This window comes from Rhamphochromis sp. 'chilingali', assembly GCF_963969265.1.
Source record: "Rhamphochromis sp. 'chilingali' genome assembly, chromosome: 12".
Lineage (NCBI taxonomy): Eukaryota > Metazoa > Chordata > Actinopteri > Cichliformes > Cichlidae > Rhamphochromis > Rhamphochromis sp. 'chilingali'.
The window spans coordinates 3,899,794-3,915,092 of NC_137939.1; the positions used below are offsets into that span (position 1 = coordinate 3,899,794).

The 15,299-nt window shown below is 42.0% G+C and overlaps 1 protein-coding gene across 2 annotated transcripts in view; it reads left to right on the forward strand.

Moving 5' to 3' along the window:
• cpne5a (copine Va) overlaps positions 1-15,299 on the forward strand; it is an 83,000-nt gene that overhangs the window by 48,095 nt on the left and 19,606 nt on the right. For both annotated transcript variants that reach the window (XM_080899774.1, XM_080899775.1), the window contains 6 exons: positions 160-263; positions 481-585; positions 2,672-2,713; positions 2,924-2,999; positions 6,084-6,137; positions 6,689-6,750. In XM_080899774.1, coding sequence (XP_080755900.1) covers positions 160-263; positions 481-585; positions 2,672-2,713; positions 2,924-2,999; positions 6,084-6,137; positions 6,689-6,750 — 443 coding nt within the window. The remainder of the gene's footprint in view (positions 1-159; positions 264-480; positions 586-2,671; positions 2,714-2,923; positions 3,000-6,083; positions 6,138-6,688; positions 6,751-15,299) is intronic.

Consider the following 15,299-nt stretch of genomic DNA (forward strand, 5'->3'; position numbering starts at 1 on the left):
CACTTTGCTTTTAGTTGGTGCTTTGGTGCTTTTATATCTTGGCACACAGCATGTGTACACAAACATCGGGAGGCAAACACAGCCAGTAGCATGGATTTAAAGTATCCTGTACTTTTCCATCATTCCATTTCTCTGACTGCCTTCCTCCTTTGTCTGTAGGATTACGCCACCATGCAATTTTGTGCCAACAAACTGGATAAAAAGGACTTCTTTGGAAAGTCAGACCCCTTCATGGTCTTCTACAGAAGTAATGAGGATGGCACGTGAGTTTGTCTTTCGCATTTGCGTCTCTGTAAGTCAGGGGTGTCAAACTCAAATACACAGTGGGCCAAAATTCAAAACTGGAACAAAGTCGCGGGCTAACGTTAATATTTATTGAAATATATTTATTCCTTCAGATATAAGAATGAATCTTTTCTTATGGACTCAAACACGTGTTTGTTTATATTTTAGAGATGTTTGTTTTAACTGCATCTCCAGGTTCACTATCTGCCACAAGACCGAGGTGGTGAAGAACACACTGAACCCTGTGTGGGAGCCCTTCTCCATCCCTGTCAGAGCGCTCTGCAATGGAGACTATGACAGGTAGGTTGACTGATGATGTACAGGTGAGTCTCATGAAGACAAACAAATATTCCCACACACTCAGAGTTTGTTTTTTAAGGAAAAATTAAAGCGGTGCAGAGTTTTAATATGTGGTGTAGCTCTTACAAAGTGGATCAGGGCTATCAGATTTAGAGCAAATTGATTTTCTAATGTTATTCTATCCGCTGCTGAAATAGACAATTATTACAGGCTGACTAGCACTACATGCCACCTTGCCTGGCTCTTTATTGATTTCTCTACAATCACAGAGAGCCTTTCAGAGCATTGCAGGGTTTCTGATTGGTTTCTCTGGTGGCAACTTCTAGCTTATCTGAATCTTTTCAGAGTGAAGGGCATTGCAGAATACCCGAGGAGCAGGAAGAGTTTTGGCAGGAAGATAAAATAACACGAGCGAAAAAAGAGAGCGAGAGGAGAGGGAGAGTCGGTCTAAAGATGTTGACAGGTGGCTGGAACAACACAGGAGCCCTTCTATGTGTGTTTGTGTGCAGAAGCAGGAAAATGTTTAGACCCAGACAGCCGCGCGAGTGTGTAGAAGAACATGTCAAACCATGGCCTCCGCTACACTGGGTGTCAGCGAAGGTTCGCTGCTTTCAATCCTGTCTCTGTTCACCTGCCCGGAGAAGCTAATTGGGTCAGACAGATGGAGCAGAAGCATGAAAGTATCCTGATTCCCTTTGAGGATTTTGATGACAAGAGAAATCTGCAGCCATTTAGGGTCTCTTGGCTTTTCTTTTAAAATATCTACAGTTTCCGAGATCTATACAGGAGACCTGCAGCACGGCTGTTGCAATTTATCAGTCTTTTCATCCAATACTTTTCAAATCATGACAGTTTTATTTCTCTTTAAATTGTATAAGTAGAAATGGCCTGGTTTCTCCCCCACAGGCTTTTCTTTTGGACTCCAGTAAAATGCACAGACAGGCTGGTCTGTGCTGTATTTTCTGCACTACCGTCTTTCATTCTTGTTCCCTTTTCTCCTGCAAATATACAGCAAAATTTACAATATATTAATAATGATGTATTGACTATCTCTCTGCAGTCACATTTTTCACCCTCATGAGAATCTGATAAATCTCTTGCAATCATTTGTCTTCGATAGCGATCAGAAAGTGAAATCTCTCCCATTTCCACTCCAACACAACGCTGGTTTCAGAAACTAAAATGAAATTGATTCGAGGATCGAGCTGCCCCCACCTCTGCTGATTATAATGATGCTGACTCATCACAGGCAAATCATCTGTCACAAGTGGCCCTGAGTGTCAAGAATCATTTGTTTTTTCATACTTATCTGCCTCTTGGATCCTCTGACAAGTGACTGACAGCAGCAGCTGATGGGAAGATGGGGGTGGCAAGCCACTAGTCTAGTTTCCATCAGTCTGAGAAGAAAAGAGGAGGCATCTTCCTCATTCTGCCTATATTCTCTCAGGCTTGCTCATTTGTTTTTTTCTCCTACCGACTTATTTTGGGAACTTGCAAAATATGCTATTTCCCAAGAGGTTACTTTTCTGTCTTAGGCATGTGGGGAGAAAATGCTTTACCTAAACTGTTGGTGTTGTCGCCCAGCTCTTTACTCTGTGAGATACACAAAAACAATTCATTTAAATATTTAATGCTAGTTTACTAATCCGCACCATATTTTTTTTATACATAAATTAAGCAGACAGAAACCCAATAAGCTCTGTGAATTTGTATTATTGTCAGTCTTGCTTAAATGTTGGCAATTACTGAGACTGGTGCTTAATAATCAGCTAATAAATTTTGAAAACCTAACATGACTCAGGCTGCCACGCAGTATAGCTTCAAAGAGAAAACAAATGTTGTCACCATTAGATCTCTAGAAAGATGTTTGTGTCTTTTGCATGCAAAACACAGAGCATGCTCTCTTTGATGGCTTTAATTCAGCTTTCACTAACAATTAATGAGCTTAAGTAACTTGGTTTGTCACTTTCAAAATGCTCTTTGTAACATTTCTCCTCAAGAATATTAAGTTTGTAGCTCACGCAAGGCATTAATATGTTCACACAAGGAAACAAACACATTTTCTGCTCTTTGATGTGCTTCCTAGGACAATCAAGGTGGAGGTGTATGACTGGGACAGAGATGGGAGGTAACTGATACACAGAGGAGCGTGTGCACACACATGCACAAGAGAAATTTATCAAAAAAAAATTTTCATCCCTAATAGACAACGCTATTTTACTGTCCTTACTGACTACTAAATTATAGTTACTTTCTTTTCAGTACACATTTATGGTTATGTGCTTTTATCTTCCACCAGTCAACGCTGTGATGACGCTTTTTGTCTCCTTTCCACCAGCCATGATTTCATCGGTGAATTCACCACAAGTTTCAAAGAGCTGTGTCGGGGTCAGAACCAGCTGAATGTGTATGAGGTGAGCGGAGATAAAATCGACCAATACCATCATCACCTTCAGAGCAGCGGACCTTTATGTAAAAGCTGCAAATGTTGACTGCTGTAGGGAGCTCGTTTGCTTTAAGCTGCTTCCAAGTAGAATGCAAATCACTTTCTGAAGCCACTATGGCAGACGCAGTTTCAAGTGAAATTCAGCACATCGAGCTGATTGTGACCGGCCAAAGCTATGTGCGAATTATTAATGAATGAACCTTGGAAGCACCTGTGCCAAAAAACGATTCTGATGGCACAAAAAGAAACCTCAGCTTCCTTTGTGCATGCTAGTGTGAGAAACCTGCCTCGGTCTGAGAACAAATCAGCGTGCCCTTTATACTCAGCAAGGTCTTCTTTCATGACAGGAAGTTCTACAGGTCTCACTTGTTTGAGCAAAGTTGTGGCTGTTCAAGATTAACAACTAGCCTCCCCTGTTTGTCCTCACCCTACCCGCTATTAAGCCTCTCAGAGGTTAAGTGGTGCCATAGATCGACTGGAGAAGAGTGCTGCTGCGGTGGGAATACAAATGGAAATGCGACAGAACTATGTTACTTATTCCTTCCTTTGGATCGCACTCAGAAAGTCTGAATAGGTCCCTGCTCATTAAAACAGTTGCCATATTACATTAGCCTCTGAATCAGTCATAGAAGCACTCTAAGAAAAGAATAAGGCCAGTAAAGGTAGAGAGTAAGGGAAAAGCTGATGAGTTAGGTTAGGAAAGACGGTGCCCTTTTACACTGCTGACACGGCATAAGGATGTGCATCCATTACCCTTCACCAAACCTTTCTATATATAAAACGCAGGTAAGGTCAGAGACTTTTGTGATGTGGACAAAAATGACATAACACCACCTTCTCATTATGGAGAAATAAAGAAATTCAGTATGTCACATGCCACATTTTTCAGCTCTTTGCATATTTTTGTATATTCAACGTGACGTGCAGAAAGCTTGTAAACATACGACGACAGCAGGCTAATGTCAGTACAGGACGCTGTAACTGAATGTGATTCCTTTGTGATGTCATGTGAAGTTTTGGCGGCTGAGTGATGGTCACAACGCTGTGAGGCATAATTTTTGGAAGACGAGTTCAGGGGGCGCTTTTAGAAAGTACAGAACCAGAAAGGAAGAGTAGAGAAGAGAGACGAAAGGAGGGTAGAATGGGATACCTTTTACTTTATTATCCTGCACAGCTTCCTCCAGGCTCATGCTTTGTGTTTGTGTGCAGACCTTTAGAATGAGCAGTGCAGATATTTGACTTTGCTCACTGTTGCATACAAGTTTTTGGCTGCAAGCTTAAATGTAACTTTTATTTAATGCACTGAAGACTGTAATCACTCTGCTTGCCTTGGATATCACTCAAGTATTTCCCAATTTTTTGTTTTTAGTGAAGTCTATAGGTGTTTGCACAGTGTTGCACTCATGCCCTTGTAAACCACCACACAGGATTTGAAATGAAGCAGCCAATATCTAATTGAAGTGCAGCATATAACCTCTAACCATACACCGGGTAACCAGAAAAGCAAGCCAACTGTTTAGGAATTACAGACTTTTTTATTAGTCCCTCTATTTTCACAGCATATGTAGCTGGACAAAGTAATTTAATACAAAATGTCAGCTATATAAACATACCGAAGGCTACAGCCTATGCATATCAAAAAGTGCAAGGTTTTCTCGCTTGAAATGCTGTCAGCCTCGCTCAGTCACTGCTTATTAAGGGAGCTCTGCCTTTTTTCTTTTTGGCTAGTTTTGTGTTCAGTAAGTGAAAAACATGCTCACTTGGGATGGAATCAGGTGAAAGACTAGGTCATCTAAAAATATTTAATGTCTTTGCCAAAAAGCTCTTAAGCTGTTTTCACTGCATGTTTCGGGTCATTGTCCATGTGCACTGTGAAGCGCTGTCTTGTCAGTTTTTCTTCATTTGGCTGAAACTGAGCAGAAAGTGCAGCTCTGTCGTCTCTGCTGCTTTTATCAGCAGTCACATCATCAATAAACACTAGTGACCCACTTCCACTGGCAGTCATGCATCCCCGTGCTAAAACACCGCCTCCACCATGTTTGACAGATGATGTGTTTTCCTTTAGATCACAAGCTGCTTCTTTCCTTTTCGGCACTCTTAGTTAATTTTGGTTTCATCTGTCTCCAGATACTTCTTGTTCCAGAGCTGGGCAAGATTTTCTAAGACATTTCCTAGCAAAGTGTAATCTGCTCTTTCTGTTCTTGACTGCCACATGTGGTTTGCAGCTTGAGCTAAACCCTTTGTAGTTACATGAATGAAGACTTGTCGTGATTGCAGGCTCTGACACGCCTACCCCTGTTGAGGTGCTCTTGATTTGGCTAGAGGTTGTGAAAGGAATTCTGAGATCATTCAGTTTAAGCTACTTTTCATGGCCGTCCAGGCTTGAACTCACCAGCGCTTTCCTTCCTTTTAAGAATTAGCCAGATTGTTGTCTTGGCCACTCCTATATTTTCTGCTCTCTCTGATGGCTCGCCTTTGTTTTCTCAGGCTAATTACCAAATGCAAATTTTGGAATCAACTGCATACCTTTTATCAGTTTAATTTACCAGTTAATTGTACAATTACTTTTGATGGCATGGGAATGGAGGGACTGCGCAGAAAATTTGAATTTGAAGCAATATTTTGAGCTTCATTTCCTTTCTTCCACTGTGGTGGTACATAGAAGCAAAAGCACAAAAATCGTGTCACTATCCAAAAGCTTGGACCTGGCTGTATGCATCTACCCCCACTGCACATAACTGTGCACTTGCACTCACTCTGTATGTGGTTATAAGCACCACAGCTGGCAGCATGCATGTGAAATTTACAGTAGACTGCTTATGCTTATAAAAATCCCTCTGAATTATCTGCACTTAGCTGGAAGGCATGATCAATGGTATCTCATTCTCACCTGCTACAGTTATTGGATTCACTCCCTATGCTCCATTACCCTTACAGACATAGAGTAGGAGGACAAAGATGTTTTTATTACTTGCCCAAGGGTGGATAAAAAGAATTGTGCTGCAAGTTTACATTATCATTATCCTTCGTTCCCATTCTGCCTTCATACCAGGTGGTGAATGCCAAGAAGAAAATAAAGAAGAAGAGATACATCAACTCTGGGACGGTGAGTCTGAGATACTGTAAGAGCAAATCTCCTTGTGCACGCACACCCCTGCCTGCCTTCTCTTTTGTATTCAGCAGGAAGTTTTCACTAAGTGGATTGCATGAACTCTGTTAAATGTTTTTCTTCTATTCCCATTCCCTGAGCTTATGATCCAGACAGTGAATTTAAGTAGACGGGAAAACATTCCCATGACCTCAAACGGGATGATTATTCAAGTCTGTAAAGCTAAATAAAAGAGACTTGTGTCTGTGTCCTTTCCCTGAAGAATAGTGACAGAAGTTCATAAATGAGCCGCGGCTTTGCTACAGCTCTTAGCGTATACTGTGACTCTGTAATTAAAATTTGTGCCTAGCTATCCATCAAGCTGATCATCCATCAGTCCACAGGCACACTGACGCTCAGTGATTGTAATTCTAAGGCGCTGCTTCGGCAACGCAATCATTTTGCATGGATAGGTCATTTTGAGAGGTCAGTGTTAATGTGTAGATTGGCAAATTTTGTTTAATTAAAAAGGACGAGTTAATCTTTTGGGGCCTTTTTTTCCCTCTCAGGTATCCTTGTTGTCATTCAGTGTAGAGTCAGAGCACACCTTCCTGGATTACATCAGAGGAGGGTGAGTCATGCATTTGTGTGCAAGTTACATTACTTTGTTTATGTACTCACGCTGTTTGTGTTTCACCTCTACGAGTGGCTCACAGAAACTATGACCACATAGTTTCATTTACTGCAAATCTGCACTCAAAAATTTGATTTGCATACTGGAAGTTCACTGTTTGAATTTAATTGTGCACAATGATGGCTGTGCAGACTCCCTATTAGTATGAGTTTAACACATGTACAAGTAACATATTGTTTCCAGTAGTTCATCTGTCGACTGGACCTTTTAGTTCTTAAACACAGGTGTGACTAATTACATTGATTACGGCTTACATGCAGATAGAACAAAACCTTCATTAACATCATTAGAGACACCTGTGCTGTCCCACTTTGTCATGTCAAAATGACTGCTGTGAAGAGGGGCTTTGGAAAATGTATTCATCATTTGGATTATTTTTTTATTCCTAGACAGGCAATTGAACTTTTAGCACATAAGACTCTAATGATTCCTGTCAGAATATTTTATGTGTCCAAAATTTAATTTGATGGAGATTTCAAGTTTAAAAACAAATCTTGTTTTGCAGTTTATTACACATTTAAGTGTTAAGCACACTGATAAAATAATATTAGCTAAGGTATATAGCAGTTAATATAATAATTAGCGCTGTCAACGTAAATCTCATTAAAATCAGGTTAACGCCATAATTGCATTAACGTGGCAAATCTCCGTTAGCGAGTTACCCGTGATCGCCCCGTGCGTGGGGCTGCACGGCATCAACACGTTAGCACGGTTAGCTTGTTAACGGGCAGAGATTTGCCGCGTTAATGCAGTTATGGCATTAACCTACGGTGGCCCTGAGAGGCCAAACGAACTGCAACTTCAGAAAACACTTGCAAAAAGAAATATGCTGCAAAAAGAAAAATGCTGCAAAAAGAAGCATTTTTCTTTTTGCAGCATTTTTCTTTTTGCAGGTGTTTTCTGAAGTTGAAGTCCGTTTGGCCTCTCAGGGCCACCGTATTAACCTCATTTTAATGAGATTAATGCTGACTGCGCTAATAATAATCATAATCATAGTATCATATCACTGTGACATCCATGCACAGCTGTTCTTGCATGGTGGTGAAATCTGCAGTGTTTAAATATCATTCAGGTAACCACTGACCTAGAAAGCCATGGAATTACAGATTTCACCACACTAACACGCTTTAACTATGCATTAATGGTTGTGTTTGGGTGTCATTTCATGGGAATAAAACAGCAATACGATATTGCAGATGCTTGTATTGACATTTGTAGGCTCAGTTTCAGGATTTTTATGCTATTTTTATGCTAGCACTGATGCTATATTGTCAGTATAACACAGCACGTAATCATTATTATCATATGATCATTTACCACTCAATCCAGTATATGAACACTTAACATCCATCCCAGTCTTTCCCATCCATCCATCACATTTCTCACTGTTAGCATACCAACATGTCCTCCAGCCCGCCAAACACAGCACGAACGCTTAATGCTACCCTTTAGCATCTGTGCAATAACTATAGGAGACCCAGCACTCTGGCTGTTTGAGTGAGTCATCTGCTCAAGAAAAACAGCTGTTCTGTGTTCATGGTCATAGATAGTGGTGCTGCTGACTGTAAATAGTGATATGCTGAGCCTCAGCCTCTGTTTGCTTGTATTGTGTAACCACTGAATCAGGGGTATGACAGTGGGATAGTGGTCTAGAGTGATGTAGTGTGTGCAGAGCACCTGGGTTTGCTTGGACTTTTCTGATGTTTGCTCTCAGATATTTGCTGTCAAATGGAGGAAGAATAAAAGAAAAGAGGTCATAAAAGAATTTAAATTCAAATTTATTTTCGCCATGCATAAATCTGGTAGAACAACAGTCAATAGTGAGTGTTAAAACTTTATACAGTGACAGCCATCGCTGTGACTAATACACGGAAATGAGTCAGGGCTGTGAGATTTAACACAGTAGTTTTAAAATGCATTACACTGGCTCCCCCTTTTTACTTTGTTTCCTGTTGTTGCTGCCCATGGCATAACAAGCACTCATCCATGTTTTCCTCAGTGTTATTGAGTGTGGTTACTGAGGTGCTTCTGATTTTTCACATAACAGCTCAAAGTGTGGCCCCGAAGGAAACGATTGTGTCCACAGCCACAACTCCGGAGTAAATGAATATGAATGATTATGATAGAATATGGAGAAGATCTGAGGGCTTAATTAAGGGCGAACATCCTGTCACATATGGAAATGTTTCTCAGTGGATCAGTGGCTGCCCTGGTTTTAGTTTTCTGCTGCTTTGCTGCTGGTGGCTGAGTGTCCCAGATCTGTCCCGTTGGTCTCTCTCCAGCTCCCACAAACGGACACACACACTGTACCCTCACACACAGCACACATTCACTCACTGTCAAAACAGCAGTGTTTTCACCTTTTTCTACTTGTTCGACTCTGATCTAATTTGTCCTTGAGAAACCGAAGAAAAATGGAGGAAGAGGGGAAATGGGAAAACAATGAGGTTAGAAGTACTGATACGATAGATCAAACTATGTTGTGCTGTATTTGCTCTCAGATTTTAGTTCTTCTGGGGTTTTTTTTCTCTCATTTTTATGATGGGGCAACCTATCATCATTTTGGATTCACCAAACCAGATAAGCAATTATCCAAGTTCACAGCAACCTACATATGAGAGCTGATACTTGGGGAACATGCACTGTCCTACTGCCTTTTTTCTAAACTGACATTTAGAAAAAAAGGGGCCTCAAACCAAGCTGTGAGAGAGACTGCACTGACCTGTTTAAAATTGTGTGCATTTATTTATAAGTGTGCGTTGAATAATTAGTAGTAAACATGCTTATGTCTTGAAGTAAGATTAAAAAATGGTCTGTAAAGAATTTAGTGTACCATTTTCCTTGGATTTTGTCTTCATATACAGGAACTTGTGAATATGGACAGCAGTTTGATCATCAGTGTCTCTGGTCTGCATGTGGAAATGCCCTTGAGCAAGAAGCTGAATCTTAATTGCTCTGATGCATCTATCAGTGTGTGTGTGTGTGTGTGTGTGTGTGCTAGATAAAGTGCTTAACTTGAATACAGTAGAATAAAAGTGCTTTAAGAGTGTGTGTGCTTGTAAATGGGAGAATGTGGCTTGTGTAAAAAGCACTTTGAGTGGTTAGGAATACTAGAAACTGCTTTATCAACCCCAAGCCATTTTCAAACTAAAGAGACGCTTTCTGTCAGACTGCTACGGTTCCTAAATATAGAGAAAAAGACACCACTCCAAAGACCTTCCATATAAGGGTTTAAAATGTCTATTTTTAGGTAGTTCCTTGTGATTTCCCTTTGTGCTTCCACGTTACACCTCCAACACCTCCTTCCAGCCTCCAACGGCCAACACCTCCTTCCAGCCTCCCCCGCCCCGATAGCCAGCAGAGAACAGGGGTGTGTGAAGGCTCCAAACCTCCCTCCTCTTGCTCATATGTAGTGTTGCTGCGTGTTGTTCTAAGGTGCACTTAAAACACGGGAGAGCATGGTGCTGCTGCCAGAGAGCAGCAGGTGCTAGCACGGCCCCTCCCGAGAACCCTCAATGTCTACATGGATTTAAAATTGAGAGGTGGGCACCGGTGCCAGAGGTGGGGTTGAATACACAGACCGAGTGTGAGTAATGTGGATGTCTAAGTTGTGGAATAAAATTGAGGCACGGGTGGCCAGAAGGGGACAGAGGGGGGGGGGGGGGGGTGCCTCCCCTGCACCCTGGTGACACACCCGCACCCCAAGGCCCTACTTGTGTGGGTGGGTGTGTTGGAGGGAGGCAGCCGGGGATGGGGAGGAAAAGAAGGGAGGAGCAAGATGCCCCTCCCTGGGGCCAGCTCCCCCGCTGACCCCAGTAGGCACCCTCGTCCTTCGGCACCCACCAAGGCAAGGGGGCCCAGGCCCATCCAGACTGGGGCCTATGGCAGCAGGACCGCCCAGCCCCACAGGACCCGGGGCAGCCCACCCGACCCCACCGCAGAGGAAACTGTACCCACCCTAACATTCAATCATCTCCCAGACTGGACAAGACAGTAGACACCCAGGTTAAGTTTATTCTCCACCTCTCCTGTGACTCTCCCCCACCTGCAGAGTGGACTCCTGCAAGGATGGAACAAACTCCCTGTCAGTTGAAGAGCCCCCTAGTTAGGCCGATGCGCCAGAGGCCCCCTGCGCCAGGGCTGAGCCCCCATGCACCCACCCACAACCTTGGCGACACACCAACAAGGACCGAAGCCCCCAAGGCCCAGCCAGAGCCCTAGCACGGAGGCGAAGCACTCCCAAACCCCAAGCCCCCACGCCTGCCCCGGATCCACTCAGGGGCAGCCAGGCTACCAGGCCAGTAATCTACGTCCGCCAGCACAGACCCTCCCCCAGGCCTGCTGCACGCAGCCACAAGGAGAACACCCTCTAAGAGCAACCAGAGCCACTAACCAGGTTATGACCACAACCCCTGGGTTAAGCCCTCCAGGGATAACGTCCCTAGGGATTCTCCAGACGCCCTAAGCCCGTCCCAACCTCCACATCAACCACAATGGCGAAGGCGGGACCAAACCACGACCCCCCCACCCCCGCTCGGTGATGGAGCCGATCATTCTGAATCTTGCACTCAGAATTATCCAGACACCACACACATTTATCCACACTCTACAGCAATTTCGTACAGAACCTGCCCATATATCAAAACTCTGCGTTTCCCAGCTGCAGGTAATTGATCTGAACTGCCACAATGTTTCCACAACACTTGTGCGTACACTGACTTATTTTGCTTGGCACATTGCTTGCTCTGTCATCAGATCTGATGTTTTGTGACCTGCTAATTTGTGCTGCTCTTGGTAGAATGCCTGTCATTAGCAAGAACTGGCTGCATCTTTGTTTATAAATTAGCACAATGCTAGTAGATGACCCACAGACCTTTTAAGTCCCATTGGTGCATTTATTTTAGTTGGAACCTTACTCTGATTTGCTGTGTGTAAGAAATCTGGTGTTTGGACCCAAGAACACGAACATGTTTGTTTCTGTTACAGAGGATTTATTGAATGATTTGAAATCTGTGCAAATCTTACTGGTGCTTCATTACGTTTTTAAAACATTGAGTTTTATTTTGAAGCTTGAAACAGCTTTTGAGTCATCCTGTGGTAATTTTCACATAAAACTCTTTCAGACAGAAGTTAAAGAGATGATCCCATTAATTAATGTGACCCAGGCAATATGTGGAGTGGTACTTCATCTTTTTGTTACAACCCATTTAGAGACGTTAGAAGCCCATCGTGCCTGTGAAAAAGGCTGATGACAAAGGCTTCTGCTTTAAAAAGATGTGGCAGCTTTGAAAAAAATATGGGATCTCTGCAGGAAAATCTCTGCAGCATCTGTGCACTTATTTTTTCTCCTGAGGTTTTTTACATCATCATGAAAGACTTGCCTCTGTCCCTTCTGTTGTCTCCCCAGTGATTTCTTTGAGAAATACTGTTAACAATGGCGGTGCTTGTGTATTTAAATTCTCCTGGAAGATTTGTCTAGAACAAACTACTTAAAATACGACACTTAAATACAGGCTGCAGAAAGTTTCAGTATTTCGGTTTCATATCTTCTTCTCTAAGTCAGAGCTAATGTTAAGTCAAGGCTTTTGTCCCCTTTTTGTTTCTGTTTGGAATAAAGCTCTGCAAGTTGTCAGCAAGTTGCTTATGTGCCAAATCATCTGAGAGGTAGAGAGCAGATGTAAAGTATGTAGATGTATTCTGGATGTCATTAGACTCAGCTGTCAAAAATAATTTGAGAATGATAAATTGAAGTCAATATCCCACGTGTAACACAACATTAATTCTTACTTAGCATGTTAATGAATAATGTTGTACCCAAACTACTTTTTAATGCGTAGGATGGCATGGATCCAGAAATGAACTCGTGTATTCCTTAACAGTTTCCATCACTAAAACATTTATGGTATTGCAAATTTTTGTTTTTAAGTTTATTAATTATTTCACTTATTGAATTTATCATCAGCAAAAAAAAAAAAGAGTTGATAAACAACAAATTATAAAGCACTTTGTTTTAGTATTACATCTGAATTGTGCAGATTTTAAGACCTATTGAAAGGTAAATACATTTGGTGGTTAGAGACTGATGCACGACTAAAATTGTTGCAACTGTGTGCAGTGAACTTGCAATCTTGTTGCTTTTGAAATGTTCTGCAACCACTTGCCTGCAGTTGCTACCTTTAAACCGATTCTGATGCTTCTCTCAAGACAGCAATAAAATGGCAAAAAAAGTTGTCAATTACATGAAATCAGGTTGTGGTAACCCAAGCAAAATCACATTAGTGTCTGGGAACCTTGCTATACAACCTATACAACCTGGAAACCTTTAATACAACAAGTTGCATAACCGGCTGAGTGCACTGCTCGTGTCAATTTCCACTCACTGCTGCAGACTGACACAGATTGATTGACACAGATGGCAATTATTTGCAAACCTTTGTCAAAATTTTTGAGAGTGATTGCAGTTAGAGCGCGATTGGAAATGGGCGACCTGTGCACTCACCTTGCAGTTGAAAGTCGTTGCTCAGAGCATGATGACATTGGATGTTTAACCTCTGGGCAACTGGTTGGTTGCTGTACTTACTTGCAAACAGTCACCAAATGCAAAAAAAAGTCATTGCAATACCTGGTTAACCATCATTTTTTTCCTAGTTGCAAGAAGGCCGCTATTCTATTTTTAAGGCCCTTTCACATAGGAAGCAGCAAATTCTGCGCCAACCACTAGTTTGATCCAATAACTCAAAATTTGTGTTGAGTTCATAGTATGTCACTTTTTGCTGCTGCCCATGGCCTTCACACCTACTACAATACATATGCCAGCTTCTTGTCTGCATTTCTATAGGTTGCACAGATGTATGTCATTGTGGTGCATGTGAATGCTCCCTGGCCTTATGCCTATGCTGCACTTTGCTCAGAGCAGCGGGAAACCATTATTGCTCTGTGCAAGTCACAGAGAAACAATGAGTTTCAGTGCACAGCACAGTGCATGTCACTTCCTATGTGACTGGGCCATAAAACAGCCTTAGTACAGTTTGATACAAGATCAGTTTCCAAGAACTGGTAGTTTTTAGACTACTACTATAATCAGAGATATTTTGATACATATGGGAAAAGTGTGAGGAACAAGCCTTTGCTGTTCAAAAAGAAAATTGGCGACACATAAGGAAAGCCCAAGCTTGCTTTGAATAATTTGTTTTGGACAGGCAAATCAAAGATTGAGCTGTTCAGTCACAGTGACAGTAAACATGTTTGGCACAGACCAAGTAGCAGAATCTCTTAACCAGTGTGGAGCATGGTGATGAAAATGTTATAAGTTGGGATTGCTGCTTTGGGACTGGGCAGCTTGCAGCTTGATTAAACTATGTGCTCAGCATTATAGCAAAGAAAGCTCCAAGTTACTGTGAAGGCATACGTTTGAAAGGTGAAGTGTGCTGAATCCTAAAGACATTGTAAGTAAAAACTGAGTGTCACTGAAAGACCTGGTTAAGATGTAGAAAGGCAATATTTGAAACCCACTGAAATAAATAATTGAAACTGGGAGTTTTTGCAAGAAATCCCATAAACATCTTGCTGTGGAAGATTTTTTGCATGGATACTGCAGAAGATCTCCTTTAACAGAAGTAACTTAAACTGCAAGTTACTTCTGTTAAAGGATGAAGTCGTAGCTTTTGAGGGCAAAGACTAGTATTACAATAAATCTATTAATATTGTTGTTGAATGAATGATTGAGGAGGTATTTTTCTTTGCTGTGCTGTGTTCAGTGCAAGATGCAATGAAAAACTGCACCTGATCTAAATTTGGCTTGTTCTGCCCTTTAAAACTGTCTCCTCGTGCAGTGATACACTGTTCCTGCTGCCATATTTGGAACACTCATTGGAAGTCCTGTCAGTGCATCAGGCAGCATCTTTGATGGATACTGGATCACCTCCAGTGTGTTAAAATCCTAATCCTTCCACTTTAGTTACATTTTGGGGAAGAGGAAGAATATCTGGTGAGAAGTTGTGAGCACTGAAGTAAAACATGGTGTTGACAGTCTGACCCTGGGGACAGATTTTCAGTGCACAGCACCCCTGAGTGAGAGAAAATGATGAGCATGCTCTAGGTCATGCTTCTGACAGAAGGCTGCTGTTTGTTCTCTGGGCAGTGGCAGTGCATCCTATTCTTATCACACTGATAATCATGAAGGTTGGGTAATCTCTTGCCTGCTGATGGAGATCCTTTCACACTTTAATACTGTGCTGCTCCTTCTCAGAAGCGCCTTGCATGCTATGGTTGGGGGTGAAGTTTGTCTGAAACGTGACAAATAAGAATTTAAAGATGCCAGCGATTTCCCTGATAGCTAACCATTCATCTTCATATACAGTTGGTTTAATTTTTTTACACGTCTTCAAGGGAAGTCCCCGTGGAAGTTCTCCAGTAGCAGTCTTTCTGTAAAATCATCTTCCCTGGCTAATTTCTTTTCTGCTCTCCCATATATTTAAAGTTTCCCA